At 38.6% G+C, this 16,340-nt stretch overlaps 1 protein-coding gene across 1 annotated transcript in view; it reads right to left on the bottom strand.

The window, feature by feature from the left end:
- The window catches only part of adgrv1 (adhesion G protein-coupled receptor V1), a gene marked incomplete at both ends in the record, with an annotated part of 140,450 nt that overhangs the window by 61,514 nt on the left and 62,596 nt on the right, over positions 1 to 16,340 (bottom strand). The window contains 10 exons of the mRNA XM_080839814.1: positions 48 to 287; positions 6,510 to 6,634; positions 7,290 to 7,480; positions 8,655 to 8,920; positions 9,935 to 10,076; positions 10,243 to 10,381; positions 11,341 to 11,419; positions 12,891 to 12,969; positions 14,383 to 14,546; positions 15,091 to 15,270. Of these exons, the coding sequence (XP_080695940.1) occupies positions 48 to 287; positions 6,510 to 6,634; positions 7,290 to 7,480; positions 8,655 to 8,920; positions 9,935 to 10,076; positions 10,243 to 10,381; positions 11,341 to 11,419; positions 12,891 to 12,969; positions 14,383 to 14,546; positions 15,091 to 15,270 (1,605 nt within the window). The remainder of the gene's footprint in view (positions 1 to 47; positions 288 to 6,509; positions 6,635 to 7,289; positions 7,481 to 8,654; positions 8,921 to 9,934; positions 10,077 to 10,242; positions 10,382 to 11,340; positions 11,420 to 12,890; positions 12,970 to 14,382; positions 14,547 to 15,090; positions 15,271 to 16,340) is intronic.

The raw sequence follows: 16,340 nt of genomic DNA, 5'->3' as shown, positions 1-16,340 counted from the left end.
TCAGGGAGAGACCATCAGAATGCAACTTGGTAGACTTATGAGTTTACCATCAGTGCTTAGCAGGAGGACATTCTCTGCCCCTACAGTCAAAACCTCGACTTGCTTTGCTGTAATTTCAAAGCCTATGGGTCTTGGGTCTTGGAAGTGTCCATCAGCAAAGACGAAAAGGAAGCAGCTATCAGATGCTGTGCTAGAGCACGCCATAAGGTACAGAGTGGTGCCGTGGAGGAACACAGACAGGCCAGATGCATCAGGTAGATCCAGCAGGTGGTCGAGCGAAAAAGAACCTGCTGACAGCATGAATACCTGAGGAGGGAAGATTGTTATAGTAAATATGAATCATGTTAACCATTCAATATAAAAGACCTGGGCCTCGTTTCCCGAACGCGCACTTAGCCTAAGAAGCACTTGAAATCGCTCGTAAGAGGATTCCTACGTTGCAAACGGGTTTCCCAACGCCACACTTAGCTTAAGTGTCTCTTTCGCTGAGAAGAATTCCACGTGTGGTCAGGACCAGTAGTAACTTCACACTTAGCGATTTAATCCACCAGGGGCGTCGTTCGACCGTCGTTCGGAAGAAACGGGAATTAAAAAAAAAAAACATGGCTACTTGAAGCGAGGAATATTTTACATGAATAAAGCTATCTACACAACTTTTTATATGTTTATAATGACTCGGTTTGATCGGAAATGTGCTACGCGACCAATGCAGAGTATTTAGGTCTTGACTGAAGCTTTCAAACAGTAGTTTGATGGCACATTTAGCGCTTATGCCACCACTCCATTGGCTTATATGGTAGCTTCTAGCTAGATGGTTGTATATTATGTAGAAGAAATCCAAACGATGTTTCTGTGTATAGCACATCATGAGAATGTCATTGTTTCACCTGCCTATTCCCATCAAAATAGAAATAAAGAATATTGAGTATTTGAAAATAAAGATTAGGCTATACAAAACTAGTGCATTGCCCGTAGGAATTATGCATTCTGTAGTGTTAGCAGACTAGGGCTGTTGGGTAGTGTAATGGCAAGACATATTTGCACTCCACATAGGTACAGGTTACACTGAAGTATTATTGTGATGCATGTTTCCTTTTCATTAAGAAATGTGTTAATGGTAGCCTTTTTGGAGAGTTACCAACAAATAAAGTTTGAGATTATGTAGTGGATGCAGTTGAATATACTGTAGATGTCAACGTTGCTGTCTAAACTATAAACTAAATGTCATAAAGAAAGACATTATTTAAAATGAAGTTATGGTTGAAATAGGATCACTTCTTTATTGTAAGGGTAAGTGTAGGGCAAGAATGGTCATGCAGTTGGACTCAAATGTAGGTTAATTTTATTGAATGTATGTAGCCTACTGTACTGTATGACTTTGATGATGCTAGCTTTGACAGCCCACTCTCAGACAGATCGTAATAAATGTCCTTACAATGGGAACACAGTTTAAATAGGCTTCTCTGCTGGAGATGGCGTTACTATCCCCGCCCCGAATTTAGTGCACATTGCACGTTCGATGCACGCATAGGCTAGCTAATTTCACAGCAATTAACGTAAACAGGTTAACCTGACGTAAACAGCTCCTAAGAGCTACTTAAGAACTCGTGCACGTTGCGCTCGTGCACCTGACTTTAAGTTGATGGTTGGGAAACGCACGTAAATACAAAGTGCTACTTAGTGTACGATGTCGCGAAAATCCACGTAGGCCGTTAAGATACATCGTTATCGGGAAACGAGGCCCAGAGCCTCGTTTCCCGAACGCGCACTTAGCCTAAAAAGCACTTGAAATCGCTCGTAAGAGGATTCCTACGTTGCAGACGGGTTTCCCAACGCCACACTTAGCTTAAGTGTATCTTTCATTGAGAGGAATTCTATGTGTGGTCAGGACCAGTAGTAACTTCACACTTAGCGATGTAATCCACCAGGGGCGTCGTTCGACCGTCGTTCGGAAGAAACGGGAATTAAAAAAAAAAAACATGGCTACTTGAAGCGAGGAATATTTTACATGAATAAAGCTATCTACACAACTTTTTATATGTTTATAATGACTCGGTTTGATCGAAAATGTGCTACGCGACCAATGCAGAGTATTTAGGTCTTGACTGAAGCTTTCAAACAGTAGTTTGATGGCACATTTAGCGCTTATGCCACCACTCCATTGGCTTATATGGTAGCTTCTAGCTAGATGGTTGTATATTATGTAGAAGAAATCCAAACGATGTTTCTGTGTATAGCACATCATGAGAATGTCATTGTTTCACCTGCCTATTCCCATCAAAATAGAAATAAAGAATATTGAGTATTTGAAAATAAAGATAAGGCTATACAAAACTAGTGCATTGCCCGTAGGAATTATGCATTCTGTAGTGTTAGCAGACGTAGGGCTGTTGGGTAGTGTAATGGCAAGACATATTTGCACTCCACATAGGTACAGGTTACACTGAAGTATTATTGTGATGCATGTTTCCTTTTCATTAAGAAATGTGTTAATGGTAGCCTTTTTGGAGAGTTACCAACAAATAAAGTTTGAGATTATGTAGTGGATGCAGTTGAATATACTGTAGATGTCAACGTTGCTGTCTAAACTATAAACTAAATGTCATAAAGAAAGACATTATTTAAAATGAAGTTATGGTTGAAATAGGATCACTTCTTTATTGTAAGGGTAAGTGTAGGGCAAGAATGGTCATGCAGTTGGACTCAAATGTAGGTTAATTTTATTGAATGTATGTAGCCTACTGTACTGTATGACTTTGATGATGCTAGCTTTGACAGCCCACTCTCAGACAGATCGTAATAAATGTCCTTACAATGGGAACACAGTTTAAATAGGCTTCTCTGCTGGAGATGGCGTTACTATCCCCGCCCCGAATTTAGTGCACATTGCACGTTCGATGCACGCATAGGCTAGCTAATTTCACAGCAATTAACGTAAACAGGTTAACCTGACGTAAACAGCTCCTAAGAGCTACTTAAGAACTCGTGCACGTTGCGCTCGTGCACCTGACTTTAAGTTGATGGTTGGGAAACGCACGTAAATACAAAGTGCTACTTAGTGTACGATGTCGCGAAAATCCACGTAGGCCGTTAAGATACGTCGTTATCGGGAAACGAGGCCCTGAACAATTCTTTGGAAGCCCGGAGAGTGGAGACCAAGTTTATTTGCTATACAAATATCCTCAGTGATAAATTAAGTGATTTTTACAGCAGAATTTTGAGAAATTATAGAAAACATGATGGAGGTTTAGAATCATTTACGTAAAAGAAACAATATACAGTTAATTGTCTCTCAGGTCTCAGCACAGTACAAGCCTCCTCTTAGTTTACATATTATGCAAAAAACAACCACACAAGTTAGCAATGCTTACAGGGCAAGGGCTTCTTACTGCAAGGATTTGTACACATAATCTGAGAACACTAAAATAATCCAGTTTATTCCAGAATGCTTGTCCAGTTTACTTCTGTCTTAGTGACTGACAAATAACTTACAATGTTTTACATTCTTTTTAAACATTTCACCATTAATTAGCCATTCACCCATTTCAAACCAACCTCCTTTGATATGATCAAATATGCCTGCGAGTCCCATGAAAAGTACTCCATTTCAAGAGACCCAGCAGCAAATGTTTGCTCCTGGAAAGAAGTGGACATTGTTTACCATAGAAATGATTTAACTACTGTCATAAGGAATAGATCAAAAGTTATTTCAATACTTACCAGACTTAAGTTGAAATTAGATTGTAGTCTGAAGATGCTTATACTGGGAGAATTAGTGTCACTTCCATGGGAAATGGCCACGTATGATGTACCATTAAGAGCATATCCCACACATTTACTTGGACTCTGTATTCTGATAGACTGTAGAGAGAAAGGATGGAAAAAAGATTAGGCTACAGATGATTTCTTACCTTCAAATCTTTTCTTGAAAATGATGGTAATAGATACACTTTCTGCAGTTAATACATCAATATTGATCTCCTAATCCTGAGGGAATTTGTATTGTAATGATAAATCTCACTAAAATGCTGTACTGTGGGGTTTAAAAAGTTCAGGATGAAAATACATTCATACATATTTATTCCCGCTTGAGAGGTCGACTTGACCAGAGTGACAAAAAACTGGCCACTTCTATCACCAATGATTTAAAGAAGTTAAGAGCCCTCTTTTCATTGCTTCACAAGTCCAAAAAATGTCATAAAGGACATGCTAGACAATGTAAAGTATATTCTGATATTCTGTAAAGATTGAAACAAGAATTGACCTTCCACAAGGAGTTTATTTCTTGTTTGTGACAGCTAACAGGCTTACCTTTCAAACAACAGCAAAGTTGGAACTTTGGCACTAACTTGGAGCTTGCTAACTTATGCATTTTGGCACTATCTTCATTGACATCCTGCTATAAACTCTGCTTTCTAAAACGGATTGTTCAAATCCTTGATTGTGATTGGCTAAAAGTCGTTGTAAAATCCAGCATTACCTTACAATTTGTCCTCATAACATTCTATGATAACATTCCATATAACTGCGCAGCGAATGGCAAGGCAAGGCAATTTAATTCATATAGCGCATTTCATGAGGAGCAACATCATCTGGGACACTGAAGCGTCAAAATCAGGATACCCCTGTCGCTGCATCAGCAAAGAGGAGCCCGTTTGAAAACTATTTCAACAATTGCACTATTAATGGCTATATACAAATTAATGTGAATATATAAGCACCCCTTTTTTGTCGGTAGCGCAAGTGTTCCATCTGGCTGTTGCGTTGCTTCAAGGGTTGCGTGGCAACGATGTATTTAGGAACCATACTTTGTTATGGCGGAAGAATGACGGTTTATCATTAAACTATTGTGTCTTAAATCTAATTGTTTTTATTTAATGAAACCATATCAAATATTTGTAGTGACAGTTTTAGAAAAGCAATAAGCCCCGCGAGTCCGTGCTTTGCGCTGATTTTAGAACAGGTAAGTGGGCTTCGCGTCGTGCCTAACTCCCCTTACCTGTTCTAAAATCAGCGCAAAGCACGGCCTCTTGGGGCTTATTGCTTAATTAAACCCCATGAAAGTCATAGTGGGATGGTATTTCTATGTTCTACTGATTTGTAGTTGTGAAGGTGTGAGGGCTTCCTCAGCATGAACTCAATGCATAGCAAAAGTGTTTGCGTTTAACACAATCAAGCTTTTTTTATACAACATCCACTGTATACAGATCATCAATAAACTTCTATTTTATAGACGCCATGTTGTATAACTGGCTCTGGTTATGTAATGATGTCTTGATATTTTTTTCACAATATGGTGGATACCATCTTGGATTTTGTCAATGGATACAATAAGATTTTTGAAAATAGTCTATTTGTCACGCCAGTGCGAAACCCTGCTTCTGGCACTCCCCCTACAACTTCAACTCTCCCAGCTGCACCACGTCCATGATCACCTAAATTCGAATTGCCACCTGTCAAGATCCAAAAATAAACTCCTCACTTACATCACTCAGTGTTTGGCCTTGTTGAACAAAGGACTAAAAACCCAATGACAACAAGTTCCCGACACTTGGATTCCAGGTCTGTATTGTACATCTGCGTTTATGTTCCCCTACGCCATGTTTTCCAAAGTTTGAATACCTCCTGAGTTCCTTTCTGTAATCTCCTTCGTTTATATTGAAATCTCCTGAATTCGTGTTATTCCACAGTTTGACTTTGACGAACAGTTAAATGAGTTCACAACATACATCTGAGTGTTCAACCCGTTTGTCTGTTAGTTTTATCTGTTTGTTTTACCATTCCCCTTTCTCTGGCTGTGTTCAAAATAAAGACAACAACATTACCAACGTGAAAAGCTGTCTTATGTACCTTACCTCTATAGGCACAAGGACCCCTGCCCAGCGATACAGAGTTGCCTGGCTCTGGCTTGTATGTAGAGCCAGAACATCACTTCCGTGAGAAAAAACGCACCAGCTTGAGGTGGCCTCATGTCTAATCCACTGATATTCTGCCAAATAAACATGTTCACCCCCTGTAAAATATATTTTTAAAGACAATGGCAACTACCATTAAACCATCATTTACAGTTGTATATAGTTGTAGTTAAGGTATTTAGTGACTTACATTTGATACAAAAAATTAGAGTTAAAACGACCATGACAAAATTAGGCAAGACACATAATGCTGACAAAGCTAATGCCTACATTCTGGATGTACTAGCAAGCAAGGTTTTTCATCAGGACTGTATTAGTAGACTGATAAAGTAATTTGAATCACATATTTATAGAGGTCATCTTAAAATGTAAGGGAAGGTTTGGCAGTGGAAATTCCCAAATAATTAGTAAACTACAAGTGATACACAAGCAGTTCAAGCAGAACAAGGGGATATTAGCATTGAAGCTACATAATCAAGCATCTAAAAACTATTTAGACCTCCAGCTCCATTTTGTAAAAATATTCTTGAAAAGGTAAATGACGCTTTAAATATAATGATATAATAAGATTTCAGACAGTGGTAATTTGCTTACACATGCCGACAGCAGAGTCTGATGTTGTCTCCCACTCCACACTCAAGGTCACGTCCAAACTTTGGCTGATGGAAACAGTCAGATACAGGGCGGTATCTCCCTCTTCCACTTCCACTGAAGTCAGCCTACACAACGTAAAGATATTAGTGAAAGACAATATACTCACAACATTTGGTTGTTGGTCAGCAAGAGGAGGCTACCACTGACGAGACGAAGCAGACATAGTGTAGGGTAATATTTTGTATAAGTTCAGAATTAAGAGATGTCAGAGATGTGAAGGAAATGCATTGTTTGTATGTGAGTGAGAGAAAGAGAGAGCATGTTTGTTGTTTAAGTAATTAAATAATAGATATATAGTTATTCAATTATAGTTAGAATTAAAATTAGCGGTTTGCCGGTAAGGTTCAGGTGAATGCATTTGATGCGGGTTAGGCAGATTGGCTCTCATAACGGGTCAGCTGGCTGCAGGTATTAAACATCCTTGACCTGTGCATCACTTGAAGGCAGTGTACGTTTCCCCTCCAAGTTAGTATCAAAGAATTGTGGGATGTCTGCTTCTGTTGTGGTATGGTAGAGATAGCCATTACCATTACTTTTAAACAGGCTCAAAAGTCTGACCAGCACCACCAGAATATTTAAGCATGTTTTGGCATTTATATCACTCAAAGGACTGACTTTTATGTCCTAATGTGATTGGAGTGTATGTACCAATTTGATGCATTCCTTAAATAGGGGAAAACATGAAAGCACAGTATAAAAAAGCATGATCATGATGAATACTTGAGAACCACTTGCCCACTGTCAGATGCTGAGATTCTGAAAAGACTGAGAGGGGCTAGGTTCTCCAAAATTGTGATGGAGATCTGCAGCGCCTCCCCAAGCCTGGCTCCACCCACTGGATTAAACAGCGTCACAATGAATGTCTCATTCATTTCTGGTTCTTCGTCTAGAACTGCCCAAATCTCTAGAATCTTGAACACAATTCAGTTTCCATAATCAAAAACAGTATAACACTTTCAACACATCAAACAAGGTACTTTCCACCAACAGCATGTCATTCATTGATATATATACAGTATATATATATACTGTATATACACACACAGTATAAATATTTCAGACTCAAGCTTCGGACTCATAGACACATAAGAGAAATCTATCCATTCAAACATACAAAGAAATTAAACACAACAGATTAAAACTCATTCATATAAAGACTTTTCAACACATTCATAAAACGACTTTTTAAGTGTTTCCAGAGTTTGGATGAAAAGTGAGAGCTGCTCAAACCAGGGTTTTTAAGAACCTCGATTAAGGAATTGTCTTCATTATCCAGTCAACACATAAATGTATGAATTAGAGTCTGATTATAGTTAAAGCAAAAGTTACAGTATTTAGCAGACACTTTTGTCCTAAACGACTCACAACACATTAAAGCAAAAACTTTTAAAGTAAAAACAAACAAATGATTTTGAGATTCGGCACTGAAAATTATGTAACAATTTTACCTTAAAATAACATATTCAAAATCATTTCCTAAGCACACTGATTTGTAATACAGAGAATGGCATCTGTGCCACTGCCACAGCACGCCTGGTACGGCTGGTATTGCATGTCATTTTGGTAGACAGGGCGCGACATCTCTTGCGAGAACTACGTAATGCTTTTATGGCACCACTTCACACAACAACTAGCGCAGCATTCTCTATATGGACATCATGGTGACAAAGAAACTAAGGAAGAGGTTATCAGAGTAAGCAACGGATAGAAAAAAAAGAGAGTAGCTAAGCAAGAGACCAAAAATAGTTGGTCTGACTGGCTTTTACTCGTTGGTGATAGCTTAAAGAAACAAAAGGATGCAAGTCCTTCTTGCTTGCAAGTGGCCTTCTTTCTGTTGGACTAGTCTGTAATAACTTATAAGCTTCTTGCTATGCTTTGTGTTGCACTTGTTGGATTGTACATTGTGTTGTACTGTAAGGGTGAGTGAGTAATTTGCGTTTTGTAGCTAACAATTGCATTTGAGGATGTGACTGATAAGAAAAGCAGACAGAAAAGTAATGTCGACAAGCACAAAAGAATGGTGTGCTCTCATTTTTTAAATGTAAATTTTTTTATTTTTTTTTATATGGTTATAGTAAAACTCACCTTAAATCTGACTCCATCCTCCAGCACCACAAAACCCTCTGAGGGCATTAGATCACTGGTGTTAAGTGAGCCATTGGTGTCAGCCACTGAAAACTGGACACTGACTGTGCCAAAGGTCCCTTGTGAAGGGTTTCTGAACACATAGAGTTCAGCCACACTCTCCCTGATCCCAAACTTAGAGGATGGCTCCCTCAACAGAAAGTGTTCACTGTTGTTGAAGGATATTACCCCGTGGCCATCATCACTAGCCAAGATGGTCACCGTCGCTATGGAGACAGATTGAAAAAGCACTATTGAAGCAGGCAGTGTATCCTCTCTTTTGTTATCAGCTCATTCAAAACATTGTAGCCTACCGTATCACACAGAAAAAATAACTGATCATATATAAACATACCAGCTAAAACAGTGGCTGTCAACTGGTTAACTATGACCCATAGTGGTCAAAGTGGTTCTCCTGTATGTAATTTTGTTTTCTTTTCCTGCCTGTCAGTTTATAGTATGTTGACACATGTTGGTTTGTTTTTGTTTTCCTTACCATGTGCTGTTTTGCCAAGCGTTCTTGACTCCGCCCCTGTCACCCTTTATCCTACACACCTGTTCCTTGTCCCCTCTTTGCCCTCTGCCTATTTAATCACTAAGTAAGGTGTGTTTATATTTAAAGTTTAAGATCCTAGTAATAGCATTGTTGTTAACCAAAGGGAATTATGGTGACAACTCTATTACTGAGATCTTACATTTTTTAAAGCCTAAGCAAATAAAGGTAATGCAGATTATCTGAAACAAGCTTCTAAACAAGGCCAACATGATCTCCAGATCTGAACCCTACTGAGGTTTTAACCATAAGGTAAAAGCCCAAAAAGGTGTGGGTGTTTTTTTTTGACCTGAATAAAACCAAATTCTGCAAAGCTGGAATTGCAGCAAATGTTTTTTTTTCTGTTTGACAACAACTGCTGAATGTTTGGAGTAAATTTAAGAACATTTGTAGTGTCAATTAAAGCGCCAACTGAATGTGCAATAAGTCTAACATCAAAATATTAGTCACATTGCCTTACAAGAATAAATGTGAGTCATGACGCAACACAGGTTGAGAACCATTGTGCAGCTGAGTATTGTCTGTGTGCATTTAAAACGGCACATGAATGACAGAAAACACATTTATGAATGAATGTGAGATTCAGTAATGTGTAGATGATTATTTATTTATTTTTCAAACTCACAGATAAACATTTTCCTGGGATAATTGTGAAGACACTTGTGCATGGACCATTTATGTGCGGTACCTGTTTCATTTGCACCCAGCTCCAAACCAGAGGATGGGTCGGCCAGAATCACCAGGAACTGCTCATCCCCCTCTGGGAGAGAGTCATCCAAAATTTGTATCTCAATTAACTTAAATCTCTCTCCATGGGCAAAGTGTAAGACCTACAAGAAGTAAGGAAATGGAGAGTGACTTTCAGGATGCATTATTTGTAATTATACTGTGTATGAATGTAAATAATTAATACAATAAATTAAAATTAAAATTAGAATGTTTGCCTTTTATAGTTTTTATAGTACACTCACAATCTTAGCATATATTGTGTCTTACCGTGGGAGTGGTGTTGAAATCCTGTCCCAACTGTGCTTCTAGGTTCTGGGTGTAGAAGAATACAGAAACGTTCCCATGGGCTCCTGCATCTCTGAAGGCCACTAGTGTCAGCAGTCCCACCGTTTCATTCACTTCAAAACTACAGAAATAAGAAAGTTTAATGCAGTTACTGTTCAATCAACAAGTGGGACACAGCTTTTACTGAGACCATGACAGGCTTGGAACCAGAGGGCTGAAAGTGACATTTGACATATAAAGGAGCAAATTATGAAATCATTACTAAGGTCCCTAGATAAGGAACAAGATGAGCTGGCAAAATGAATCACCCAACTTTCCACGAGGGGTGTGTTTTGATGGCTTTGGGGGAAAACAATACTATTCTATCCCTTAAGCTCACATTTGTATAAAACAATCACATCTTATCAGTTGACATTTCAGTTTTATCTACAGTATCAGGCATACATCATCATGATCCTTTGAAGCAACCGTTCACAACAATTTGCCACTTCCTGAGGTATGTCTCCAAATTCAGTTCCAAATTTGAGCTTTAACTTCATTTATTGCAGATAAATACATTTAGTACTCCCCTGAGCCAGTGTCTCAAAACATTTTACTGCTAGTTCTATTTAGATTTTTCGTTATTCATGCACATATGCAAAACAAATCTGACAGCTGGCGGATCAGGCCCACTCTCATACCCATAGAATATAGTACAGTAACTAACTAAGTGTTCCGAATTTGGTCTCTCTTTATTACCTCCAGCAAGGAGGTTATGCGATCGGGTCCGTTTATTTATTTATTTGTCCGTCTGTTTGTCTGTCTGTGGGCAAGATTTCTCAGAAACTACTGGGCGGATCTTTCTGAATTTTCACAAGAGGTGGATCTTGGTCCTGGGACATCCCCATTACAATTTCAGGATGATCCGGATCTAAAGTGACATTTCTCGAAAACCAATGACCAGATTTTAATGAAATTTACAATGAATGTAGACTTTGGGCTATTGTTCAGATGAACGTTTTAGATCTTGCTTTACTATCAACGTCAAGCCTTGCTGGAGGTCAGAAATCTCGGATTGCTCTTGTTCCATATGAGTCTTACCTTATACTTTGCCAGCTCATAATACCGTTGATGCCATCATTAGCTTCAATGATGATTTCAGCCACACGATCCTCAATGTCTGAGGAGAAATGTAAGATACATTTCAAACTATAATCTCAAAAATGGAATATGTTCCATTCTTGAATAATAAAGTATTTAATGTACACAAATAATCAAGTTTACTACCAGTGTATTCATAGTAATCAAGACATGGCTGCTAATCCGCCTTGATAACCCACAGACTGACTGAGGATTATGTTGGGGTTTGTGCATTCTCTAAATCCACCGCATTTATAGCCACGCAATGGGTTTCTTTTGTTATTAATGATGACATGTCAAATAAAATAAGTTTTCCTGCATTTACATGAAGTAAGATCACTTTCAACTGACATTCGCTGAAATTTCCTTTTTAGTTGATTTGCTGCTTGCTTTTGCCATTTTGGAACATAATAAAATAAGTGTAACTGAGGGAGGAGAGAGGGTAGAGTGTAATGACTGTGCATGTGCACAGAATTTGTTGTTGATTGGGATGTGCAAAGAAATGTGTATAGAATTGTGTGTGCTCAATGTTTCATGTATTGGAATTCGTGGGTGCTCACCTCACTTTCTGGCTTTGCACATACGCTATGTTTTAGTATAAAGTCTACACAAGGGTTTGCACATGAGATCCCAGGCTGAAAGTTGTCAAGTGTTGTGTTGATTGTTCTAGCCACAAGCAGGTTTTCTTCCCTAAAGATGCAATTACGTCGGTATACATCACTAGGTCAGTAGATACATCACTAGGAAGGTAGATACAGGACGGTAGATACATCACTAGGACGGTAGATACATCACTAGGACGGTAGATACATCACTATATTATTTACTTTGATTCACTGCCATGGGGCACAGCATTTCAAAATTGCTCTTACTGTAATTTATCAATATATGGGGGAGTCCAAGTCATGTAGAACTTGACCCAGCTTGGAAAGGTTTTTGAGAACCCCTGCTCTACAGCATTAGTAATGTATTTTGCACAGTCCAAATCTGCAGTGAGAGCCCATCTGAACGTTGACACTTCCAACTTCAGCTGAACAATGTTGGCATACAGTTTGACACTAACTGTTGTCCACTGAGCTTGACTAATTTGGCTAAAAATATTAGCATACTTCAGCTGAATCTCTGAAGACAACCAATGGTGCATTTCCAGGTAAAACATATACTAATTTCTGTTCTGCATACTTGGGTCGGCAAGGTTGACACTAAATGGACTCAATTTACAAACGCAATCATTCTATATGTTGAATAAAAACTGACATCCAAATAGTAACATTACTCATGCCAATCCTTAGTTACTACCTATGTATCTATCTTATCGAGTAAAAGCTTTAGAAAGTTTAGAAGTTTATTCAATGTTGTGACAATTGATGGATATGGTTGAATTGCACCAGAGTTTGACATTCTGTCCTCTCTCTGTTGTTGTTCCTCTGGCTCTTCCTCTCTGTACTCTGCATCTTGGACCTCTAATCTAAAAAAAAAAACCCTAAGCAATCATTCAGAAGCATACAAACCTAAATTCGCAAGTGAGGTTAGGAGTACAGCAGACATTATCTTCAGTAGGAATACTTCCTGTAATTCGGGAATGTCATCCTGGAAAGATAGAAATAAACAGGTGTAATAAGGTGGCTACAACCAGAACAAATGTATGGGTTGAACAACAATGAGAAAAATGTTTTTTTAGATTACAACATAAGTAAGCCTCTGCTGATGTTTCTACAATAGCCTGCTAGAGTTCAAAAGGGACATTATTCTACTATGCACTATCATTTTGAAGTTACATAGGAGAGAGATATTCCATGTCGCTTTAGGTAGAGCGGTGTCCCAGAAACTTCAGTGAAGGATTAATGGATCTACGAAAAAGTCCTCTGTATCCATCCTTTAAAATATTATTAGGTATTTTAGCTGGTCTTGTGTTTGGTAACTCAAACCTACTTATATCCATTAGAAAATAACTGCTCACATCAAAAAGATTCCTCCACACTCTTTTCAAACATTTGTTCATAAATCTGTGGGACATGGAAGACACACAGGAGGGAGAAGCATGCTAGTGTGCTGGTGAAGGTATAACCATTTTCCCATTATACTGGCATAGAGTATAGGCAGCCAGACTTTCATTGTGGGGGATTTTAACAGATTAAGTCAGAGCCTAGAGCTGCCAAAATAAAAACTACACATAAATTGTCCCAGCAGGGATGACAACACTCCAAACTACTGCTACACAGTTCTCAAGGACTCGTATCACTCTTTACTCTTCCCATATGCACTCTGTATGCATGATCATCTCCTCATCTATTGGCAGAAACTATCTGCAAAGCCTGGGCTCAGGTCAAGAAAATTGACATGTGAAGAAATCCTGGAGAGACAGGCTTGTTTTAAATTACTGACTGGAGTTCCTTTATACCTGCAAAAGCAAACCTGGTTAAACTTCAAGACTCTATGACATCATACATCAGCATCTTTGAGGGCATGTGTAGGTCAGGTAAGAAAAAAACAACTACAAGCTAGGGCTCACATCAAAGCTGACACCGTTTTCTCAGACCAAAGAATATACCTGCAAAGTGATTAAAAAAAAGACGAGCAACAATGAAAAGCTGAAAAAAGTGTCTTTCCTTCCAAAATTTCATGTTCTAGAGTTTAAAAAACCAGGCAGATTCAGCTTACTGGGGACAATCTTACTCCATTTTCCTCTCTATACTGTGGGAAATAGACAGGGACTGCCGGTGTTGGTTTTACTTGCGTGCTGTAAGATAACATTTCTTTAAAGAGTAAGCTGGTACTGCAATGTCCTTTATATTGTTTACATTATGTTTTGACTGTTTGTTATTTTGACTGTCAACCGATTTTATAGATCGATGCAGCACATGAGAGCTCATCACTGTAAGTAAATATTGAGTGCCATTGACATCAATAGAAATTCTGTGGGAATCTCCCATCTCCTCTCACACAAAGTTTCTGTTTACGTAAATTAAAATACATGAAGCACATGATATTTAAACATCTTACATCTATAATTTCAAGGGGAATGAATGTTGAGGTCTGTCCATCTTGAAGTATGATGGAACCAAAGACAGGCTGGAAGTCCTCTCCAGGTTCAGCCAAGCTCCCATCCATTTCAGTAAAATTTGTCAGGGAGCCACGCACTGTGGCATAACTGATGTTCACCGCTCCTGTGGGTAAACAAATCAAACACAGTGTCTTCAGAGGGAATTTACACCCTTGAGTTTATAACTTCAAATACTGGTTTCTCACAATATACATTTTATATACATTCAACACAATTTTAAACCAAAATATTTTAAAGACAGTATTAACATTGATATTCTTAAAGAATGACTTAATTTTCAGTCGAAAAGTAAGTACTCCCTAAGAGAATATGGGCAGATTATTCTTAAAGGTAAAGTCAGCGACTCTAATCCCATATAATCTTTTTATCGAATTCAGATAATTGCTAATTGCTCCATACAGTCCTTAGCTTTCTGTTGAGTGTTTGTGCTTAAAAAAAACCTCTGCTGTTCAAACACAGTCCTAGCTCTGTAAATGGGAAAACATGTTTGCCATTAACAATCCCAGCCAATCAACATGGTGCTTTAGTAGCAATGAAGGGAAGGGTGTAATTTGACTGTCATAAATATCAGCAACCTTCTGCAAAACTGAAATTGCTTGTCTGTCAACATTTTTTGGTCAGAATTTGACGTCTCTCTATCTGTTCACCTGAGGCTCCAAACTCTCGTCTGATGAAAATGTGAAGAGTAATATCCTCCTCAGGTGTGGTCACCCTCAGAGAAGAGGGCACGATGGTCAACACACTGGAGGGCGCATCATCAGCCTCCACACTCACTATTGCTTCACTGCCTTGTGGGGCCAGGATAGCTCTTCCACTGGATACCACCCCTAGGGTCCATAAAACAAAATTAGGGTATAACAGCAGAATACCAAAAGAAGGCTTAAAAAGATGATTGTCGACACAGATGGCATATCTCTCATTCTGGTCACAAGTTTACTTGCAAGTAAACTCACCAGTGCTCAGTATGCTCCCTGTCTGGAAGTTATGCTACGATGGACCAAAATAACACACATAACACCGCAACACTTGTAGTCAGTGATGTTGAGCAATAACTACATAGTTGTGTATGACTGATATGCAAACATATCAGTCAAGTAAAATCATGTTAACGTCTTATTTGCAGGTTCACTTGTTCCCAGCGAGTGAGCCATGGGACATTTCTGTGCCATTGACATTGATATGTTTTCATATCGTTCATACACAACTATGTAGTTACTACTCATCATCACTGACTACACATATTTATATATACAGTATACGTATTTTGCCAATGCTTTTGTCCAAGGGATCATGGTTTATACCACAGTGAACTTATCAACATGCAGCAGAGCACTAACTGCCAACCACCCCCTTCTACTATGGTTCACACCTGTAACAATGATAGGTACCTTCAGTAAAAATGTTGTAGAGAGTCACTCTATAAACCTCCCTCTCTTCTTGGACATTATTCTCCAACAGTTGTAGAACAATTGTGTCACTCAGCATGCCCTGAAAAAGAAACACTTCACATTTTTTATTTAACCCTTGTTTTACCAGGAAAGTCCCATTGAGCCACAATGGCTCTTCTTCCAGGGAGTCCTGGCCAAGAGTGGCAGGCAGCGAAAGTGAAAACATTAACAGAAAATACAAGGACAGAGGACAAAACTAACAGGACCACAGACAGAAAACAAAGTACAGAATCACATAGAAAAACTAGACAATTCTCACTAACACAATTGATAGTACCATCAAGGACAACTAAAGACAAACACACTACTGAATTTAGATTTTGTTTTAGCTGAAATTTGAATTTGTATGCTGTATGTAAGTCCTTTTTCCATTTAAATCAAACATTTTTTCAAATGTGCTTGCATGCATGTAATGCATGTACGTACGTATATAGACCTATCAAGTGAAA

Source organism: Sprattus sprattus, assembly GCF_963457725.1.
Source record: "Sprattus sprattus genome assembly, chromosome: 5".
NCBI classification, from domain to species: Eukaryota; Metazoa; Chordata; class Actinopteri; order Clupeiformes; family Clupeidae; genus Sprattus; species Sprattus sprattus.
This window is presented reverse-complemented; position numbering and strand designations above follow the sequence as displayed.